Below are 17,578 nucleotides of genomic sequence, written 5' to 3'. Positions count from 1 at the left end.
CGCATAATTTCCTTTTAGATGTGGTGAATTTTCAATCCCAGACAGGATATCTGATGCTGACAGTTTCAAGTGGACACTTGTTTCTGTTAGTAGTTTTTGTTCAATATACTTCCAGAAGTTGTGTACAACTGGGCAGTCAAAAAAGAAGTGTTCAATGTAATCTACCATATCTTTACAATAGGGGCATTTATTGTTTTCTGTTACTTTCATTTTGTTTAAAAGGATATTGGTGGGGTAGATGTTGTGTAAAATTTTTCCAGTGCAGAACTCTTAATCTAGTTTCTGTTGTGATATCTTTCGCTACAGACCAGGTTGACCCGAGTAAATGGATACCAAATTTTCTGAGCCAGAAGTAGTATGCGTTGGGAACAGATTTATCTTTGTTTATGAGTGCATTTAAAAAAAATCTATTTTAGATTTTTGTTGTACAGGCTTACATCACATTTCTGTGATTCCTTTTCCCCTCTTTCTATCCATTAAAGCCATGCCTTTGGTATCAAATTTATCAATGCGTTATATTCCAAAACTATACCTGCTTTGTTTTTATGCACTATATTCTGTTCCTGTCTTAAAGACAACACTCTAATTTCCCTGAAATTGATCATGTCTTTTACTTGTTCAAGTTCTTTCTCATGCCAAGATTTGAAGAATGATGATTTGTTTTTATACTTTATCAAGGCCTTGTTAAACAGCAATTGGGAGTGAAAGTTGTTACTTTTGATGTCTGGAAGTTATTTTAACGGCCTGCTGTCAAGATACGAACTAATTACCTCTTTCCAAAAATCGTTATCTATCATGTTCAAACCTATTAGATCTTTTGATCCACAATTTAAGAGAAACATTTTCTTTAACAAGTTTATCCATGTGCCATTTAGGGATCACATTCCAGTTTTCCTTGGCTGTCGCTCCAAACAGTTTTCCTGCCATTGTGGGTGAAAACATTTTTGGAACTAGATCATAGTTATCATGTTCAGACCACCTTCTTCTACACTCGCTTCCATTACTTCTCTTTTTACATTCTTGAAAGCTTTCTTGTTACTGTGTTTTTTCTGCCACAGAAACTTGTACAGAATTGAGTTTATTTTATTCAGAACCTCAGCTGGAAGGCCAGTCGACTGCATAACGTAAATGAATTGACTGACAAGAAATGATTTTATCACTACTACTTTTCCTTGCATACTTAAGTCACGTTTACTCCAGTCTTTAATGAGTTTGTTCACTCGATCAATCCTGCTTGTCCAGTTATCTTCAATGACTTTGGCCATTCGGTTATTTTCAAAATGTATTCCTAATATCTTTATTCTATCTACTGTTGGGAATTGAATATTTACCTCTCTTTTCTGTCTACCTAGTCTCAGTGCCTTTGTTTTGTGTTCATTCAATTTCAGGCCAGAGAAACTTTCAAATTAAGTAAAAATGTTAAACGATCTATTCATGTCCTCTTTATCTCTAAGAAACAAAGTTGTGTCATCTGCCAGTTGTTTTACTTTTAAATGCACATCTTCATTTCACTCGAATCGGGGAGTTACAGTTCCCACTATAGGACTGTTTCTTATTTTAGTAGCTAATAATTCAACAGCTAACACGAATGCCAAAGGTGAAAATGGACATCCTTGTCTAATACCACACAGTACGTCGAAAGGTTCTGATATTCAACCACCATGATTAATGGAACTTGCACAACCTTTAGATAAGACAGTAACCCATTTTTGAAAGTCTGGTCCAAAACCAAAGATGGAAAAAGCATGTAACAAGAAACTTTTTGATATGGAGTTGAATGCATTGGAGTAATCTACTGCTGACAAGTATCCCGCTTTCTTTGTTTTATTCAGATAATTAATAATGTCATCAATCGATCTTATAATTGTAGATATGTTTCTGCCCTTAATGTAGCCTGCTTAATCTTCATTAACTAATGTGTGAACAACAGACGACAGCCTTTCTGCTAGTGTTTTTGCAAGTAATGTATTATATGTGTTGAGTAGGGTTATAGGTCTCCAGTTATTTAGCTTATCTCATTCTAGGTCTTTTCCTTTGTGTATCAAAGTTATAATTCATTGCTTTTGAGAGTAAGAGAGTTCGCCTTTATGAAAAGATTCTACAAAGGAATTAGTCACAATTTTGCCTGTTTTACTAAAAAAAATTTTTTAAGACTTCTACTGTAATTCCATCACAGCCTGGGGCAGACCCGTTCTTCATTTTCGCAAGTGCATTGCTTGTTTCCTCTAAAGTGAAAGGTCCTTCACATACAGCAGCATCCGTACCATTCAGACAAGGGAAAATTTCATCTGCTATAAATATATCGGTTGCTTCCCTTATACCATATACTGCTTTCGTCTGACTATATAAGTTTTTAAAGTAAGACACTTTTCAAGTAGTATTTCTCTTTGATCTGTTGTAACTTCACCAGTTTCTTTACTAAGTCTTGTTATAGTTTTCTTTTTGGCTCGAGCTTTTTCCAAATTAAAAAAAAAAATTTTGTGTTTCGTTCACCCTCCTCAATCCACTTAATTCTTGATCTAACTTGTGTCCCTCTCGCTATTTCTAATAGCAGTAATTCGAGATTTTGTTTTAATTTTAGAAATTGAGTTTGTTTGTTTTTGATAGAGGGGTCGTTTACGATGTCTTTCTCAACTTCTGAAATTTGTAGCTCTAATTCTTTCACGTTATTCCGTTCTTTACATGCTAAATTTTTACCAGACTCACTGCACAAATTCCTGATATCAGTTTTGCAACATTCCCATTTTTATATGTAGCCGTGTACCCGAGTGGTACAGGGATGGTACAAAAAAACTAACTGAATGATTGAATGAAAGGATAGACAAGAATTCCCGTGCACAGTAACCATTTCAGTTCAAGAGAATTTTGTACTAAAGAAAAAGAAAAAAGAAAGTGCTCTCCCCTCACAGGGAATTTTGAGGAATCAAGTGTAATGCGGAAAAACAACAACAACAAAAAACAAAAACAAAAACAAAACAACAAAAAATAAACAAAAAACAAAACAACAACAACAACAAAATGATAACACAGAAAATGTAGTGGAACAGAACCAAAGTAAATGTTTTTGTGAAGGAAAATGAATGTGAATTCAAAATCCAGGCTTCTCCCCCTTTTATTTTGAATCTAGATAACTATTCAGGCATTTAAAAGTGAAGATAATTTTTTATGCATGAAAACAGACTGTTTCCACCTCCACAGAATGGCACCCAGAAAGTTCGTTTTCGTTTATTTATTTATAGACTGTTCATCTAAGATGATGATATGAGACTGAAAATAAATGATATTATTATCATCATTTGGATTATTATCATTTCTATCATAATGATAATTGTTATTATTAATTAGAAATCGACATTTCTGTATATTCGAATGAAAAGGGGGGCGGTTGAGGTGGAGGGTGGGGGGGGGGGGGGGGGAGGGGGGGCAAGGAGGAGGGGACTAAGAAAGGAAGAGAGAGAGACAGACAGACAGACAGACAGACAGAGAGAACAGAATGTGGAAAAGATAGAGTACAAAATCTAAAATGGAGATGGTGAAGGTCAGTGATTGGAGAAAGAATAAACATAATAGTGGAAGGGTGTGTGTGAGAGGCGGGACGGGGGAAGCGGGATTAGGACAAAAAAATTATCAATAATCAAATATTGTATGCACTACTTCTGTAGATTATTATTTGAAAAGAGGTTCGTGTGGGGACCTACAGTGACTATTTAACACATAGCTAGCTAACTTTAATAAAGAACAGTCGCCAGTGTCTCCTGGAGGGGCATGTGGCGGGTGACCCCCCAGTGCCAGCTAGCACCAGTAACAACTGAGAGAGCAGGTGAGGGAGGGAACGAGGGAGGGAACTATTCTGATGAACAGGAAGGAAACATGTCCGAGAGCCAACAGCCGCCCAATAGAAAAAATGACAGCACAGAAAAGACTGCTCCAAAGTCTCCCAGAGAAACGAGAGGTAGACCAACAGTACGGCGTCCGGCAGGTCAGGCAGTCAGCTCAAAGAACCAAACGAAACTGAACTTCAAAAGAAATACTTCCAGGTCTGCCTCTGCAAAACGCCCACGGTCAAAAGACTCCACACCACCACAGCAGTGTGACAAATATCCACGGCAGGAAGATGATGAGCCAGCACCATATGTCGCGGAGAGGGAGGACGAGGATAAGATGAACGATACCTGTGTTACTTGATAGGCGCAGTGTGACTCTGGATCTTGCCAGTGCCGGTTACGAACATTGCCTTGCCCATGGACATTGCAGTTGCAATACCCAGTTATGTTAAACACACTAAAGAATTAACTAATGTAAATGTTAATCTTGATTACTTTACGCATGATGATAACAGTAACACTAACACCATAGCGATGATCATAATGACAATAACAATGAGAGTTATGACAGTACGTACTATAAGAAAATACTAGCATTAACCACCATCAATTAAAAGTAATGGAGGGTATACGCCTATATTTTCTGAATACTTGAGGTTTAAAAAATACGTTAAAACGAACAGCTATGTTTTCAAATTTTAAACAACACAAATATGATATGTTTACAAGAAACGCACATAAGCAGCGTTGAAGCATTACTGTGGGAAAAACAGTGGGGTGGGAAGCTGTTTTTTAACAAGGGCACAAATCATGGAAGAGGAGAAGTCATGCTAGTATCAAACAAATTTAAGGGAGAAGTAACACTGGAAAAAACATATGATCGAACAATCATTTTGTCCGTTCAGTCATCAGAGCATGACTTCATCCTTGTTAACGTTTATGCTCCAAATGATAGCGCAGATAAAATAAAATATTTCCATTTGATGCACTCTGTCCTCACCAGTTATAGTGACAAGAAAATAATAATTCTTGGGGATTTCAACTGTGTTATGAACAATGGTTTAGATATAGTGTCAGGGGGGCCTCACTGTCACAGGGATATTGATCATTTTCATACTCTAGTGAATAAGCTGAACCTTGTTGATGTTTGGAGATCACTCCACAACACAGAAAAGGAATACACATGGAGTAGATATAATCCATTGTTTGCTCGACGGTTGGATTACTGCTTTGCAAATGAAAACATAGTTAATGATTGCGTTTCTTGTCAAATATTATCAGTTCCCAATACAGATTACAGAGCTCTTCTTTTAGAAATCAATAACTGTGTGTTTGAAAGAGGGCCAGGCTACTGGAGATTTAACAACTCGTTCCTGTTTGACACCAACTTTACACAACAAATGAACCACAAATTAGACACATGGTTGACAAATGAAAGTGAATTGAAGGCACAAGACAAATGGGAACTTTGTAAAATAAATATCAAGAATTTTTGTATTGAATACGGCAAAACAAAGGCACAGAAAAGAAAGAACGAAATGCTAGATATAGTTGCAGCGGCTGAAAAAAATGTGTACAGAAGATCCGACCAATCTAGACCTCCAGTCAGAGCTAGCTAAAACTAAAAGCAGACTGGAGATATCTCATTAGTAAAGGCAAGGGGAGCACAAATTATAGCAAGAACTAAATAGGTTGAAGAAGGAGAAAAGAACACGCGATACTTTTTAGGCTTAGAGAAAACCAGAGCAAACAACAACATCATGACACATGTTTGGAATGAAAATGGACAGATTGTAACAAACCAGTCAGAAGTTTTGAAAGAACAAACAAGATATTACTCCTCTTTATATGGTAGAATATCAAACACAGATGATAACATTAATGAAGAAATACACAGGTTCGTTAAAGATGAAAATTTCCCACGCTTGAATAATGAAGAGTCGTCAAATTGTGATGGTTTGATGAATGTTGAAGAAACAGGATTAGCTTTAAAATCAATGAAAAATGGGTCTGATCCTGGCAGTGATGGTATTACGGCAGAATTCATGAAATATTTCTGGAACCGATTGAAAGTGCTGGTAACCGAATCCTACAATGAAGCTTTTGACAAGAATGACATGTCGTACACACAAAAACAAGGTATTATTATCTTACTGCACAAAGGAAAAGACTTGGCACGTGATAAACTAAATAACTAGCGTCCTATTACCCTCACAAACACTGATTATAAAATAATGGCAAAAACATTAGCAAGAAGATTAAGCTGTGTAGTGGATAAATTGATTAACCAAGATCAAGTGGGATATCTTAAAGGTAGAAGCATATCTACAGTTATAAGAACAATTGATGACGTCATAGAATATTTGAAAGAAACAAACAAAACTGGCTATCTCTTAGCTTTAGCTTATCAAAAGGCATTCGATACCATTTCTAAAAGATATATGCTAGAAACATTAAATGTATTTGGGTTTGGTAAACAGTTTAGTAGTATCAACCATGGGGGATGGATATCAGCACCTTTTATGTTAAAATGTGGAATCAGACAGGGTTCTCCCTTTTCACCATTAGCCTTTATATTGGGAGTAGAATTGTTAGCAATAACAATTAGGAATAGCAACATCACTGGGGTTACACTTCCTACACAAAACAATGAACACAAAACACTAAAAATAAAACAATTAGCCGACGACACGACACTTTTTCTAAACAATTGTGATGATATGAACAAGGCATTGGACATAATCAACGATTTTTCATGTTTTTCTGGTCTGTATTTAAATGCTCAAAAAACAAAAGCTATGAAGATAGGACATATAGAACACAGAGAAAGTAATCTGCCTTTTGAGTTGACAGATAAAATAAAAATATTAGGAATACACTTTAACAACTCCAGTCCGGCATCAAGCATAGAAGACAACTGGCTAGGTAGAATATCTACGATGAATAAATTGATAGGTACATGGAGGTACATGGAGCAAACGAGACTTGAGCATCCATGGAAAAATCATTATCATTAAAATATTTCTGCTAAGCCAATTTATATACATAATGCAAGCAATAGGACTACATGACCGTGTACTTTCTGAAATAAATAGAACATTGTATAAATTTGTTTGGCAACGCAGAAGGTCCAACAGAAAGGCCTTTGAGAAAGTTAAGAGGACAATAATGGAAGCAGAAGTTTCCCAGGGTGGACTGAATGTGGTAAATGTTCACAAAGTCCAGGAATGTTTTTACTTGCAATGGGCGGGGAAACTTTTTGCTTCAGAAAATGAAAACTGGATATATATTCCAAAGTGGCACTTTGGAAAACTTGCAAGCAAGCTTGGGGCATTTGACATAAACTGCAGACCAAGCAATTTAAAAGCACTGTCAAAAATACAAAATATATTTTGGCATAATGTATTACGAACACATTTAACACACAAATATCTAAAAAAAGGAATCAGACATTGACAAGAACAACTTTAGTGTCCAACTGTTATGGAACAATAACTTAATCCAGTACAAGCATAACTCTTTATTATTTCCCTCGTGGAAGACTGCAGGAATAGAAAGAGTAAGAGATGTCATTAACATACAAGAAAAAAGGATGAATAACTTGCAAGAAATTATAGAGAAATTGGGGGAAAACCAGCCATCTTTTATTTTCGAATATAATGCTTTATCAAATGCTGTTCCTCACCAGTGGAAGCAATGGATGGGTGACATAAAAGAAACTGTCAATTATGACACAGCTGACCACCTTAAAGTGTTCTGTACAAAGCTAAAATTCATATCCCAAAGAATGAAAAATTCAAAGAAAGATGAAGTAAAATCATGTGCCCACCACTTCTGGCTTAGAAAACTTAATGTTGAAATTGATCCTTACTACTGGTTACTGCCCTCTTCATCAACTAAAGAAACAAGATTAAAAGAAGTACAATGGAAAATATTGCACAACATATATCCAACTAGTATTCTATTGCATAAAATGGAAATAATGGAAAACAATAAATGCTCAATCTGCGTAGTCGAAGTTGATTACATAGAGCATTTCTTCTACAAATGCCCACCAGTGAGAAATTATTCTGGAAACACATCGAATTTTGTATAGTTGGAGCAGTTGGCGTCAGACTGGAATTGAGTGTGCACGAAGTCCTCTTTGGAGTGAAACGATCAGACAAATTTAAATGCAATAATATTATCATTCAAAAGGTCAATCATATAATATTGATAGGGAAAATGTGCATTAGTATCTATAAAAAGACAAAGACAGCCATGCCAATATCTTTAATCTTTGAACAAGAAATGAAATACAGAAACATATAAATGCATTAAACAGATCTACATAGAAAGGGAAGTGCTGATTACGATTTAAACGACAAGGGAGGAGGTGGGAAGAAGGGGGATGGCAGCGGCTGTCTTTGTAGAAATGTGTATGGGACAAGTCTGTGTGTATGGTTTGGAATATTTAATATTGAACTCCAATGTCATCATGAAATCAAACACGCGCGCACACAAGCACGCACACACATGTACATAAGCGAGCACATAAAACCCTGAGGTAACCATACATTTAAAATGATGCAACGAAATGTACATGTATATAAATCAGACCGACATGTAGGTATGTATACATATGTATGTTCGTTCATTTATTTTTCCCTTTTATTTTGTTTTGTTTTATTTTGTTGTGTGGGGGTTTTTTGTTTTTTTGTTTTTGTTTTTTGTTTTCTCACTCTTTTTTTTTTTTTTTTTTTTTTTGCTATTGATTATTTTTCTTCTTTCCTTTTTTCTCTTTCCAATGAAAAAGTTCATGTGAGGCAGTAAAAAATAGGAAAAGGGGAGAAGAAGAGGGGGGGGTGGGGGGTGGGGGGAGAAAAAAGCAAAACAAACAAGAATAAACAGCGATCAGAGATGTCTTTGTAATAGTGATGTGATGTGTAAACGTATGAAGATACAGCGATCAGAGAGGTCTTTGTAACAGTAATGTGATGTGTTGTAGTATGAAGATACAGCGATGGGGGAAAAAAAAAGGGGGGGGGGGGGGTCAGCGGACGTAGAAGACAATGGTAACATGGCTGGGCTAGAAATGACTGCAGCTCTGCGCTCAGCATAAAGATGAATGACATAGCAAAACGTGTGTGTGTGTGTATGTGTGAGTGCGTGCGTGTGCCTATGTTTCTGTGTATGTGTTTGTGTCTGTGACTTTATATATTGTCACTAAAAACCATAAAATGATTCATGTGTTTGATTGTGTAATGAACTATATATATATATATATATATATATATATATATATATATATATATATATATATCAACATAATCACTTACATCTGCTATTGTTTATGTTCAAATTTTCCCCCATCTGTTCTGAATGTCATAATGAATTTATATATATATACATAATAAAACGGTGGTCGACCCAAGGAAGTCCGGGGAAAAAAAAGGATTATATAAAAACATTACGATAAGTCTGAATTAAGGCTTGATTATGACTTTGTTTTTGTCCTGTTATCAAGTCACTTGTTCAGTTGGCGATGTCGCTGTTCTCACAGGCTTCAGCCTGTCGATGATTTATTCTCAATAGAGAGTTCGATCAAATTAGTGTGTGTACAGACATGAATAAAAAATGTTTATGATTTGATTGTTTCATTTTATGCTCTCAAGTGCAATATTTCGTATCTGGAGAGCATACAAGTTTGCTTCTTTGGGGGGCAACTATGGTGACGTTCCAGCATAGCTGGTCCTTTGTTGCTGAATGGGTAATAAACGGATTTTCTTTGTTTTAGAAATTAAACTCTACATTCAGACACAATTCTACATGCATGTACCATCATTATTTGGTATTAACTGTGTTGTATTGGATGTGTATTTGGTGATTTTTCTGGTTCGAAATGAAATAGAAAACAAATCAAAATGGCAGGCAGTTCGAGCAGCACTGTCAGTCATATTATAAAAAAAAAAGAAAAAAAGAAAAGAAGAAAAAAAAGAAAAAAAGAACAGTTTGAAATATATAACTTTTTCCAAAAAATGTTAACATTTGAAACTGGTAACACGTGTTCCGCAATTTCTGGAGGCAAAAAAGGTTTCATTACTAAACAGCGGGTTTAAACATCCCTTGCAAATGCATTCAATATTTTCACAAAATTTTGTGTATGGGGCATTTAGTAATAACCTAAATGCCATGCTCTTAACAGCCCTGCCGGTTCTTTTAGCATATAATATGGCAGAATTGTTAACTTCTAAAGACATAAAGGAATTTTGCTTATTTCTTTCAACAATATTACACATTTCAGATGATGATAAACGATGAGGACGTTCAATTGCATATAAAGCGTTTTTAGCTCCAAGCTTTGCAAGATGATCTGCACGTTCATTAGAGAAAAGCCAACAGTGTGAGGGAATCCAGCACATTTCAATATTAGTTCCTCTCATTTGAATACAGTGAATCAAAAATCTTATTTCAAAAATGATGTTATAATTAATGTTCGTACAACCTGATTTGATAGACTGCAGAAATGATTTTGAATCAACACAAAATAAAACATTAATCAAGTTTAGGGGCAGATCAATTAGATATGTTAATGCCATAAGGACGGCAGTTCATCTGTAAAAATTGAGAAACCCTTTCCAATATGATATGACTTTTCAATTTTCAAAGCAGGAATTGCATATCCAGAACCAGCAAACTGATTTTCTAGAACAGAACCGTCTGTATATATCTTTAAGTGGTGGGGTATGTTTCAGACAAGTGTGATTTGACTCAAGAAGCTGGTATATTGGGATTTTCATCTTTCTTAATGTCACAATATTGAATATCAAAAGCTGCTCCCGTTAATTCCCATAATGGAACTGGTGAAGTGCTCATAATCGGAGCAACATTTTGTGGATCAACATTTGATTGATTGATTGATAGTATCTGACACGTATGTAGAAATAGTTTCTAGATTTCTGTTCTGTTTCGCTCGTTTCGAAAAAAGTTTGTCAGACTGTATATTAATCTCAGTTTTGACAGAATTTTCTGTAGCATTTGCTCTAATTACATATTTTGCCGATGCTAGCTTTCTTGATTCATTAAGAAGTAGTATTCCTGCAGGTCTATACGACTGTAATGTGTTCGTATGAAACGGAACACCTAGGGCCAGCTTTATGGCTTTCTATCTAGGCTTTGCATTTTTTTTAAGGAAAGCATTTGGAGCAGAGAAAAATACCTCCTGTCCGTACGTCAATCTAGATCTTACCAGTGCAGTAGCGAGATGAATGTGTTTTTAAATCTTGACCCCAAGGCTGTTTACTGACGATTTTAAGAAAATTTAAGCTTTTCATTGCTTTTGATCTCATGTTTTCTAGATGTTTTTTTTCCAATTTAGCTTTGGAGTAAAATAAACACCAAGGAATTTGACCTCAGATTTGTAGAAGAGTTCTCTTCCATCAAGATGAAAAGTTGGTAATTTTTGGGGGGCAGCACCATTATTAAAAAGTATCCTGTGTGTCTTTTCAGTTGAAAACTGTAATCCATCATCTTTCATATAAATGTTTAATTTATCGAGTTCTGATTGATATAAATTGTTAATGTGATTGATATAACACAGGCCCGTTTTCTTTTGCAAAGTTACGTTCATCCAAACTGCTATATCATCAGCATTTTGGATTTATAGTTTTAGACAAATATTTTGGCAAATCATACAACATTATGTTGAACAGAAGTGGGGAAATTATAGAACCTTGCGGAATACCCATGTTAATTGATCTTGAAGACGACAATGATTGCCCAACTTTAGTGATGATGGTTCTTTCTGTCAAAAGAGATTTTATATACCTGTATACATTGCCACTTAACCCAATGTTCTGTAGCTTAAACAGTAGTCTGGCATGCCAAATGCGGTCATAAGCTTTTTGTACATCAAAGAACGTGGCCAAAACACTCTTTCTCTTTGAAAACTGTTGTTTTATGTTTGTTGTTAGTTTTACTAGGTGATCTAAAGTAGATCTGCCCTTTCTGAATCCGGCCTGTGCAATCCGACTAATTCTATTTTTATCACAATAATATGTTAGCCTCATCAATATAATTTTCTCCAAGATTTTTCCGATGTGCGATGTTAGGGATGTGGGTCTATAACTCGATGCGTCTGATCGTGGTTTAGCTGATTTAAGTATGGGAGTAATGATAGCTTTTTTCCATATACAAGGTGTTTTGCCTGTTTCCGAACACTTCGCATATAGTGTATGAAGGAGCTTGTACCATTCTTTAGGAAGATGACTGATCATGGTGTACGAAATACCATCATAACCAACAGCTACTTTTTTATTGACTCACTTGTGTAAACAAAGTGAGTCTATGTTTTAACCTGGTGTTCGGTTGCCTCTGTGTGTGTGTGTGTGTGTGTGTGTATAGTAAACTTTAACATTGACATTTTCTCTGCAAATACTTTGTCAGTTGACACCAAATTAGGCATAAAAATAGGAAAAATTCAGTTCTTTCCAATCATCTTGTTTAAAACAATATTGCACCTCTGGGATGGGCACAAAAAAATAAAAAAAGAAGCCAAATTATATGCAAACTGCATTTACTGTTATATTTATATTTTTTATTCTCTAAACTTGGCACTTACATCTGTTATTCTGACACAACAACAAGAGCAGTCATTATTATCATTTTTTGTTCAAACAGGAACTTCTTTTGCTAAGCATGGAAGTTTTATTTATTTTGGAAACGTTTTGGTGCAGATAGTAAAAAAAGGGAAATTACTCTCTAATTAATGCTAAGGGACTTAATTTGCTTTAAACTGATCTTTCTCACCTTAAACATTACATTTTGAAATTATACTCAATACATAAAAAGCTTGTGTGTTTTACTCTCAGTGTACAGGGCTTTTACTATGTTCATTCGCCCAAGTGGTCTTTTTCGGAAAATACTAAAGTCAATACGACGAGTGGACTTAACAGATCTATTGGCTGAGCCCTGAAGGTCATGGGCAAAAATCAATTGCATACACATAATTATTTATACACATTCAAAGCGTGTGCTCATATTCTTCGCGAACGTGAACGACGCCATTTTGTTTCAAGTTGTTGACCTGCCCTTTCAGTCCTATATTCAATGGACAATACACGATAACATGTGATGGAAAGTTGGAGAAGGAGACCGTTAAATATTTCTTCAGAGAAAGATTTGTGAACGCCTCATCACTTACTAGATTATGCCCCAACCTGCCATAAAAATATCTACAGAATCAGTCGGAATTCACATTTAAAAATTGTAAACCATGCGAGTTAATACCCTTGAATTGATGAAACGAAAAAATTTCCAGTCTCGACTTTTCTCAAAATGAAGTCCTTTTCACTTCTTACGACGTTTAGAAGTACTTGTACTCGGCTCTACATGTTATTAGTTTAACAAAATATTCAATTTTCATATCAACTTTAAAACTATAAAACTAGAATGAACATAAAAGAGAAATTGAATTGACCGTGTCTACTACATTCCCGGCGGATGTAACTAAACTTGTACGTCTATCTAGATCTAGAGAAAACGGCTAAATGTTGCAGTGTGATTGTGGCGATAGCCAGTTTCCTTTACCGCGGACTTAAAAAGATTTTTTTAAAATTGATTTATTGCCCTTAAAGATTTTTTGAATGCCCAAGATACACCAGAATAATATGATTTAAACAGCGTTCTCACTGCGAATACCACAATTGATTTATCGCCCTTTAAAAAAGTATGTTCAAATGTTAAATTTTAGAACGTCAGACAAGACAGTTATGACAAAAATACTTTTCGGTACAATGTTCCCGAGTATGAGACTGTTGACCACATCTGCTGCACCGTGTTAACTTCGAGTGACAAAATGTTTTGGTATGATGGAGTTCTTGACATTTCGTGCATCTTCTTACAGAAAGAAAACAAACAAAACACAGCTGGGAATAGCATGCTATTTCTCTGATACATACATTAAAAGAAAACAAGAGGCAAAGCCTTCAAGACTCACTTGTGCTTCACGTTTTATTCTGTGAAGGAATCACAAAGAGAAAAATAAGGAGATTAAAAAAATAGTTAAAAAGTGTTCTGTATCAAATATGATATATGAAATAAGCTATCAGAAAAAAAAGCAAGAAAAAAAAGCATGTGAGCGGGAATCGAACCATGCATGTTCAGTTCTGAAGCAAGAGGACTAATCCCCACTGCTGCAGCACATCTGATGTCATTTGCCTAAATTTAATATTCAAAGCAATGTTGTTGCTTTCTTCTGTGATAAATAAATGTCATTGTTTTCGAATTAATAACACTGTTTAAAGCATGTTCTTTTGTGTGTGTTATATCTCGATTATTCTTTTATTTCCGCGGTAAAGGAGACGTTGCCATCGCTTCAAGCACATCGCAACACATAGTAGATCTCTAGATCTACGGAAACAGTTTACAACGGGCTGAAAGAAACGGTCGATTCAATTTTTCTTTTATGTTCATTCCACTTAATTCATTGTCCGCCCTCCGCCCTCTGTCTGGCCTTTGACCTGTTGTCTTACACTATTCCTCTATCTCTTTTCCCCTCTTCTAAAATTACTTGAAACGTACCGCACCTTCACTGTCTGTCATGGCCAGTCTTTCAGAAATAATGTCTGATTGGATAGATGGACTGAAGAAAGAGTTGGATGTTGTTGTCAGATTCGTCACTGTCGTTGTCATCACCTTCAAGTTCAAACCAATCCTAAGGCAAGAGAGATCCATCGCTTATAGTTACACTCACACATAATCATCAGCACAGCTTGAAAAGTTGTGTAAATCCACTGACTGTGACCACTGTCTTCACTTGATGAAGTGTCCAAGGCCTTTTTGGCAGGTGAGGCAAACCCTCTTCACATGCAGGCTCCAAGTGGTCCAGTTAGCAAATTATCATTGAGAAAAAAGAGGTCTTATACCTGACGAATGTTCACTTATATTGTATGTTTATAATCCAGGCACATTAAACTAACCATTCATATTCTTGTTTATGTTTAGTGTACCAAACTGATGAAGGAAAAATCGAAAAACATGCAGGACATAAGTTGATGCCTGATAGGCACGATGGCAACACTTTTTCCAGGATGTCAGCTGATGGCTTAAATGCACTCAGTTGGTTAAGTGGGTATCATTACATATTTCCTGAAGGCCTTGCTTCTCTTGTTTGATAGATAATCAAGGCTTATTCATTTATTGCCTCATTTTGATTTCCATTCAATCGATTGATCCCTGGATGTTTGATATTTTAGAAAATGCTTTCATAGCACTTGAGGAAACCTAATATTGTGTGTGTGTGTGTGTGTGTGTGTGTGTGTGTGTGTGTGTGTGTGTGTGTGTGTTTGATGATGTCTTTACAGGAGTGATAATTGTGTCGGAAAAGCTGGATCGAGAGGAAATGCCCCGTCACCTACTGACCATCATGGTGCGTGATCAAGGCGTACCATCAAAGAAAAGTTTTGCTCGTGTAGTGATAGATGTGGCAGATGACAATGACCATGCTCCAAATTTCCTGTCCCAGGTGTTTGTAGCACGTATATTTGGGACGGCAACAACTGGAAGTATTGTGGTACAAGTGATAGCAACAGACCAGGACAAGGGAAGAAACTCTGAGCTAGCCTATTCTTTTTTGTCAGGTAAGTTACCCCTATTTTCTTGTCTGTATGTCTTCTTGTCCTGCGTATGTTTCTGTTTCAAATTGAAATAGATTGTCCTCACTCTTACCCTCTACTTCTCTTCTGTTAGCCACTTGCTTTCTCCTTGTTTCCAGCTGACTTTCTCCCCTTCTCCCCTCTCTCTGTCACTGTCTCTCTGTCTCCATCTCTGTCTGTCTGTGTCTCTTTTCTTTGCCCTGGGGATGTAAAAAAGTGTCTGTGTTTTCTGCTTTCCTCATTGTAAGAAAAGGCGTCTTTGGTTTTTCGACTTTTCTCTTTAAAATTAATCCTTTCGCTGTCAGGGACATGAGACTTCAGTGCCATAGTTTTTTTTCCATAAAAATGGGTACATATTTTCAAAAAATTCTTTGCACTTTGTCATTGTAGAGAAACCCATGATAGTATACATTTTCTGAAAGATGAATGAATAAAGAACATGTAACATGTTTTCCAGTTTTGTATTTTTCCAAATAATGCAGTTGTTTTGAAATCAGTTCTTTGTTCTTTGTCAGATTTTCAACTTGTTCATTATTAGTCTGGTCATTTTCACAGTAATATAATGATTTTTGATACAAATGGATAATAACTGTACACACAAATTATACTAGAACAACCACAATAAAAAAGAGACCTATAAATGATATACACAATTCATTGTGACTACTCTAAGTGATAAGAACATGGATGCGATTGCCCAGTTTAGGTCAAATGAGGTTTTTTGAAGAAATCATCATGCCCATTAGTAGTCATACCAAAGAACTGTTTCAATTCAAACACATTTGTATCTGTCCATGTTGATCGTCTGGAGTAGCCTACCTTTTTCTGCCTGCCTGGATTTGCCTGTAGGGTATATATGGGTAATTACGAACGATACAGTTGAAGCGACCAGCTCAACATGTGTACTGTAAAGATAACATGTCGTACAATAGTCAAACGTAATTCTTTTGTTTTCGAAGGCTTTCTCCAACTGGTTGCACCAGGAAAAGTTCGTCTGCTCATGCTTTTCAACGTTTCGTCGACATTTGAAATGGCAGTGGTGCCTGAGGGTAAAGGCAAACGGGCAAGTCTAATTGCGAACAATTGCTTTGGGTACATGTTGACAATTAAAACAGAAGCAGGTCTTGAACTCATTAGACTTGGCTTATTATTGGAACATCACACCAGACTGTTGTATTGTTGGTTTTGATCACACATGCACACAAACAGACATTTAAACACACACATCCCACACCTTACACAAACACACCCTTTTGAGAGCGCTCAGTAGCTGTGTAGCATTGTTCGCAAATAGACTCACGTCAAAATAAACTATGGTCTGATTGCAAAGTTCGCAAATAGACTCGCGTCAAAATATCTTGTGGTCTGATTGCAAATGACACTATTTTGCAGATGCCTGTCAAAACTGACGCTCTGATCTGTCACCAATATTCTTTCTTAAATTCTCCCAGCACTGGCAATGCGCATTCAACATACCCGGTCAAATCAGCTATTTTAAACTGTCAAAGTTCAAGTTCTACAACTTGTTTACATTGATTTTAGGATTTCGAGAGCACGTTTCTAACTTTGGTCAGCAGTGGTGCGCGAAGAGAAGAAAGAGCGCAGAAATAGTCAGAAATAGCGCCTGATGTTTGACTGTTTCTTGGAAGTGGATATTCATCAAAGTATTAGAAAAAGGTCGAAGCAGACGTTAAATTGTAAAATGCAACCGTTAAGAACGCTTCGAAGTGGGGCGGTGAACGAATCGTCCGCAATTACGCGCTGTTCGCAATTATCCATACCTACCCTACCTGCTGGTGTGTCTGCTGTGCATACAAATTGGTTTCCTCAACAAATTCCAGATTTAGATAGAGAGAGAAAAAGCCAATGCAGTCTCTGTTGTGTGGGTCTTTTTTCAGTCCACCGTCATCAGTGAAGTCGACAATAACAGGCTGGATGTTGTTTGATGGCCCTACATTGATCCCCTCAAACAAGGCCATGACCCTTGGCCTCCACCTCTCTCCTCTTCACCCTGTCTGACCCAGCTCACTTTGTCAATTTGTCCTCAGCCCCCCTCACCTTGCATTGGCTCATTGTCAAAGTTGCTCGCACTGTGTGCTGCTGCTGTTTCGGTCACATCAC

At 36.4% G+C, this 17,578-nt stretch overlaps 2 protein-coding genes across 2 annotated transcripts in view; both read left to right on the top strand.

Annotated features, from left to right (window-relative positions):
• The window catches only part of LOC143298658 (protocadherin Fat 1-like), a 351,658-nt gene that overhangs the window by 112,690 nt on the left and 221,390 nt on the right, over positions 1 to 17,578 (top strand). Inside the window, exon 11 of the mRNA XM_076611542.1 lies at positions 15,167 to 15,442. Within this exon, the coding sequence (XP_076467657.1) occupies positions 15,167 to 15,442 (276 nt within the window). The remainder of the gene's footprint in view (positions 1 to 15,166; positions 15,443 to 17,578) is intronic.
• On the top strand, positions 3,871 to 14,904 carry LOC143299124 (uncharacterized). Its single transcript, XM_076612253.1, has 4 exons — positions 3,871 to 3,952; positions 6,393 to 6,590; positions 7,727 to 7,833; positions 14,893 to 14,904. The coding sequence occupies exons 1-4, from the start codon at positions 3,871 to 3,873 to the stop codon at positions 14,902 to 14,904; spliced, it is 399 nt and encodes a 132-aa protein (XP_076468368.1).

Source organism: Babylonia areolata, chromosome 24, assembly GCF_041734735.1.
Source record: "Babylonia areolata isolate BAREFJ2019XMU chromosome 24, ASM4173473v1, whole genome shotgun sequence".
Lineage (NCBI taxonomy): Eukaryota > Metazoa > Mollusca > Gastropoda > Neogastropoda > Buccinidae > Babylonia > Babylonia areolata.
The sequence above is the reverse complement of the archived record's forward strand: the minus strand, read 5'-3'. Positions and strand labels throughout refer to the sequence as shown.